Source organism: Pan troglodytes, chromosome 2 (genome assembly GCF_028858775.2).
Source record: "Pan troglodytes isolate AG18354 chromosome 2, NHGRI_mPanTro3-v2.0_pri, whole genome shotgun sequence".
NCBI classification, from domain to species: Eukaryota; Metazoa; Chordata; class Mammalia; order Primates; family Hominidae; genus Pan; species Pan troglodytes.
In genome coordinates, this window is record NC_086015.1 from 160,243,459 (window position 1) to 160,249,458 (window position 6,000).

The 6,000-nt window shown below is 37.0% G+C and overlaps 1 protein-coding gene across 6 annotated transcripts in view; it reads left to right on the top strand.

The window, feature by feature from the left end:
- The window catches only part of LEKR1 (leucine, glutamate and lysine rich 1), a 215,846-nt gene extending 211,294 nt beyond the window's left edge, over positions 1-4,552 (top strand). For 4 of the 6 annotated variants that reach the window (XM_526361.7, XM_054681210.2, XM_054681209.1 and 1 more), the window contains one exon: positions 2,307-3,103. In XM_526361.7, the coding sequence (XP_526361.3) occupies positions 2,307-2,717 (411 nt within the window). In that variant the 3' untranslated portion in view covers positions 2,718-3,103. Of the gene's footprint in view, positions 1-2,306; positions 3,104-3,302; positions 3,384-4,149 lie in introns of those variants that run through there. The other 2 variants (XR_010155848.1, XM_054681212.2) reach the window with 2 other exon arrangements.
- Positions 4,553-6,000: the final 1,448 nt, after the last annotated feature.

Below are 6,000 nucleotides of genomic sequence, written 5' to 3' on the forward strand. Positions count from 1 at the left end.
CTTGTGATACTGAATGAGTTCTCATGAGATCTGGTTGTTTAAAGTGTGTAGTGCCTCCCCCCAACTCTCTTGCTCCTGCTCCCGCCATGTAAGATGCATCATTATCCCTTTGCCTTCCACCATGACTAAAAGCTTCCTGAGGCCTCCCTAGAAGCAGAAGTGGCTAAGCTTCCTGTACAGGCTGCAGAATCATAAGCCAGTTGAATCTCTTTTCTTTATAAATTGCCCAGTCTCAGGTATTTCTTTAGAGCAATGCAAGAATGGACTAATACACCACTTTAATAACTCCAACACGTTGCCAGCTTACTCTACTAGTAGGCAAAAAATATAATGGATTGGGTCTTTCCCCCACTTTAAAAGAAACTTTGATTAATAGAACTTAGAAAACCTGGGCAAAACCAGATGAAAATGTCCTTCTGTGTTTTTTTTTTTTTCAGTGTCCTGGGAACAAAATGGTCCCTGCATGTTTGACGTAATGAATTAGACAACTAATTTAGGCATAGGCAGCATGGAGCAGGTCTCTGAAAATGAGCAGGGCTACTACTTCAGAGTGGAGTTACTCTCAGCAAGTTACATAACAGTGTGAGCTTCAGTGTCTTTATTCGTCAGATATAATTGTTGGGAGCAGGAAATAAGATGACACCTAACATGGCGCCTTGTTAATCTTCCTCTCTATTCCCTCCTCCCCTGCCTTTTCCACACTGTTTCCACTAGAGTTAATGAGAACTAGGTGATAAAGCCACAAACACCATCCTTGCTCTCTCCAGTTCCTTCAAAAAATAAAAATAACTGGAAGCAAGTGATTAACCCATGATTTTTTTTAAATGTGTGTCATGTAGTAAATAAATCGTATATGTAAATGATGAGTATTTGTTTGACCCAGGAATGCAGCTTTTATAGAAAATTACTTTGCAATTGGCTAATCTGGAATTGCTCCATATTTTTCCATTTTGATTACCAAATTTGGAATTGAATAGAGTTCTGTCTATAATCATGAGAAACTCAAAAACAGGAAGATACTACTTTCCCTGGTGCTTTGTTATTTAGTTCTTCTGACAGCAGATTAGTCAGTCAACCCTTAGGGAGGATGTTTTCCACTAAGAAGCAGACTTGGGAATGCCTTGGCTGTTTTTACAAACAAGGTAACCTAATGGAAATTCATTTTTGAGTTGATGAATCCTATAGCACACTCATTTTACTTGTGTTTACTTACTAGGATACTGCTTTGAATTATTTACTTTTCAGCCTCATTTTTGACATCATAAAGACATGAATGTCAGGACACTGGGGAGATCCAAGACTTAATTCTTACTATGGGACTTGAAATAATTTTGATGAATTCCATAGACAAAACATAGGTAACACCTCAACTAGAAATGCAGAATTTCAGAATTTCGAAGAGACTTAATTATCTCTAGTCCAGTCACACATTTGAAGCTTAAATTTGCTTCAGTACATCCCTGTCAAGTGAGATTCAACCCTTCAGTGTCCTCCAGATAGATCTATTAAAAAGTTCTTCCTTATTTTAATCCCCACAGTCTTCACCTTGGGTCTAGATTCTATTATGGACATAAAAGGCAGTTCTGCTCAAACCTACGAAGGTACAAACTTCTTGAGGGCAGGGACTGTATTCACTACAGCTTCTAGTAACTTGGTAAATGATTGCTGAATGAATAGAATTAATAGCAGAAGATCTTCTCTATTTTGGGATATTATCTTACAGAATGGCAAATGAGCATCTTATTTAAGTTCCACTGAGAAAGCATCATATGAGAACTGATTTTATTGTTTCAACGCTATAGCTGATTTTTTTATTCTTTCAATCTTATACTTCAAGCACTTTTACCTGTTTATGTTATTATAGTATACCTTCACTACAAAAGAATATATTTAATGACTCTATAGCTATTAACTATTGAGTATTACATGTGCAGAGCATACTGTCTGCGACTTGAGGCAGAGAAGTTGAAACCCCACTGAATTTAGGTATTAGAAGTCCTGAGTTCTAACTCCAGCCGCACCACTAACATCTGAGTAACCCTGGACAGGTCACTCAATCTCTGCAGTTCTTGACTCCTCATCTGCAAACTGCAAGGGTTGAACCAAATATTTTCTTCAACTTCTTTCCACCATCACAGATTATTTCTCTTCTTGACTTGTCTGTCCCATGAGGTAGAGTGTCATAAAGACAAAGAATACAGACCTCTGATTTCCAGTTCTGTTCTCAAATTGTATTGTCAGTAACTATCTACTTATGTACATTGTTTAAAGCTAAGTCTGCTTTCTTTTCCCCTCTCTCTTTTCAGAATACTTTTCTTCAGGAGACAGTGCGTAGAGAATGTGAAGAACGCTTTGAACTGACAGAGGCTTTGAGTCAAGCCAGAGAACAGCTCCTGGAGCTCAGTAAGCTTCGTGGAAGTTTACCATTCTCACCGTGTTCCCTCAGCAAGGGCAGCCTAACCTCCCCTGCTGCAGCAGTCAGTAATCATGGAGAGAGAAGCCTTGCAAGACTGAACTCTGAAAAAGGAATCCAAATTCCCAACCTGCGCGGGGTGTCAAAACCCACCACTTTCCCAACCTCAGATAAGCCGAAGAGGGTTAGATCAGGCGTGCCCATTCTCCCCCAGCCACATCCTCCCAGGGGTGGAGCATCTTCAGCAAATGAGACTAGACAGAGACTGGCTGCCATTCTTAGGAGAAGGCGGAGTCAGCAATGATCCAAAATGAGGAGCAGGAAGCTCCCTACAGCGTGCACGCTCTTTCAGAGAGTGCCAGGAATTCACTGTAACTGAGAATGACAATGATAAAATTATTTTCACAGATCAGGAAGGCATACCTATAGATATATTTAACAAAAGACTGTAAAAAGCTGGAAAATTGTGAAGCCTTATTTTTCAAGAGGGTTTTGATAGAGTAACAGATCATTAAGTTGTTGGTATTCCAGAGGTCCGATTTCTATGTTTATGTTGGAATGTGCTCTATGAATATAGCCTTTTAGAGATCACAGGTAAAATTTTTCACCCATAACATCTTTTCAATTTATTGCGCCACTACAAGCAGATATATTTCCACAAAAAAATAGATTGTTTGAGTTTTGTTGGTATGTGTTCATTTGTTTGTTGAGCCGAATACGTTAAATCGATGTAATAAGTATTCCAAGCAGAAAAAAAAAAGTACTTTATCTAATTAAAATTAGATAATCTCCAAAATGCTTAGTTCAGGTAGTTGCAGAGCTCATCATCTAATCAAAAGCATCTTTTCCTCACCTTACAATCTAATTGGTTAATCTAATTTCTCTTTAGGCTAGCTCAGAATTAATGATAGATAACCTTCAGGAAGACAATCTTCTCTGAGTGGCTGGGGACCTTCTAGAAAAAGAGATGGTAATGTCAATTCAAGGAAATGGTAGTTTATTTCTCAAATTATATAGATTATTTTAGTAAACAAAGAACCTGATCATATTGATAGATACTTTCTACAATGAGTGCTTTTTGGTACTCAGAGTTAGGTCTTTATTAGACCTTGTATTCTCGAACCATTGGGAAAAGAACTAATTCAAGACAGTTCAGTAAAGTTATACAGAGCTAATTTGGGATTCAAATTTTATTACCCCTGAAAATGGGTAACTGGTTAACATGTTTTCTGTTTTCAGAGTGAAAAAGTAAAACCAGAAGCCAGATCATCTATTTTATTTTAAACCTGCAGACACTTCCTGTTTGTTAAAACACAACTCTTTGCCTTAGTCTAGTGTTCATCTATGTTTTTCTCCATCTAATAGAAGTGTATTTTCCTTCAAAAACTAACTTTACTTAAATACTCCATCTGACTGCATCATGAACATCCAGCCTTCCTATTCCCATGTTAGAATAATAGTAACACATTTAAAATATGCTACATAAAATTCTCTGCTATTTGACCATCTTAATAAGATCAGAGAATTCAAAGGTGTTTGGGATTCCTTCCATGTGCAAAAGATGTAAAGTTACTAAACAAAATCAAATTGATTTCTAGTCTTCCAAAAGATTAGTCTACTCTATTAATAGAGTATCTTAACCTCAAAAAAATTCCACATTAGGTCCACTGATTTGCCTGACTAGTTTAAGTGTGGCCTCTTGTGTTAAGAGTTGAATGCTTACTTTTGTTTTGCAGAGATTGGCATCCCTTGTAATGGCCTTTGACAAGAGAGCACAACATCATTGAAGAATGGCACTGGGTGGATCTTAGAAGTCACCCCAACCATAATTTTACAGATAAGGAATAGATGCCCAAAGAGATTGTGACTTGGCTAAGGTAGTACAGCTAGTTAGTAACAACTAGAACCAGAACCACAATCACCTGACCCCAGACTTTCTACCTCACTGGAGTTTCCCAAGCCTCCATCATGACCTTTGTCAATAGCACCTACACTATATGTAGTTTATATTTTTCCTTAAATGCACTTACTTTTTAACCGGAAATTTATGTAAAAAGTAAATTTGACTCAAGGAGAAGTAACTTTAATGAGTTTGATTCACTGTTTTTTTCTTATACACTTTGAAATAAATGTGTATCTAAGAAATGTTGGCTGGGCATGGTGGCTCCATGCTTATAATCCCAGCACTTAGATTGCTTGAGCCCAGGAGTTTGAGATCAGCCTGGGCAACATAAGGAGACCTTGTCTCTACAAAAAATAATAATGAAAATTAGCCAGGCATAGTGGTGCTTGCCTGTAGTCCTAGCCACTTGGGAGGGTAAGCTGGGAGTATCCCTGGAGCCCAGGAGGTCAAGTTTGTAGTGAGCCATGATTGTGCCACTGCCATCCAGCCTGGGCAACAGAGTGAGACCCTGTCTCAAAACAGCAACAACAACACCAGAAGTGTTAGTCGGTGCACCCTCTAAAATCATCTTCTATAATACCAACAGGCGACCACTGCACTGGACCTTAGGGTCTCTGATCTGTTGTTTGCATGTTTAAATTATGAGTACTCATGACATAAGGAAAATGGCAAAATCTAGTGAAAACTTCAGTGAAAGCACAAGAGATTATTGTGTGCAACAGTCTTTGTTATAGGGTTATACATGCTTTTTACAGTCTTGCAATTTCAGCTCATGGAGATACAGTGGGTCTGTATCTTCAGGAACCATGGGGATAAAGTAGGTTTCTTCATTTTTTCTAAGTTATGAACATATTTAGATTTATAAAGTCACACATAAGCTTTTCTAATGGTGATGTAGACTATTACTGCAAAACCTGATTTCTCAGTTTGCTATTACATTTTTGCCTTATGAGTACTTCGGTAAATAATCACTCTGAGAATAGAATCATGATCTGCAATGAGGTTGTATTATACTCCACAAATATATCAGAGAAGTAATTCCATGAATAAACAGAAAGGTCATATTAACATTTATTTCAACCTAGACCATTTGAATGGTGACGACTAAGCTATGTTGCCTTTAAAGAAAGACATCTTTAACAACAACAAAAAAATAGCGTTATAGTAGGTAACCTACAGGTTAGGAACACATTCAAACTTTTCTTGATTTTCTCACTGATAAATAAGTTCCTGGCATGAGACAGTTATAAGGAATCTTAGGAAAGTAATTGAGTAGGATGAAAAAATAAGGCTCCAAATGCATATAATGGATATTTAGTCTAATACTTTTAATTTCTCCATGGATTGATGTTTGCCATGACTTGCCATGGAAGGATTTACAGGTGTTAAGAGAAAAGATATCAAAGAAAATATTCCTTAGAGAAGTATAACCCTCTGGTTTTCTTCTTAAACTGGTATTCATGGACAAAGATGGAGAATTCTTCTAAGTTAACATAGAATTCTCAAACGATTTTTAAAAGTCTTATTGAATTAAATTACTATATTTGTAGTTGGTCAGAACTACTTAAAAGTCACATTTTCTGGTAAGGGAATTGACTGGAAGATACATTAGCACAAAATTATGTAAGACTAAGATATTTTAATGTTCTGTTAGTCTGAAAGTTTTTGTCATATTTAAGATCAA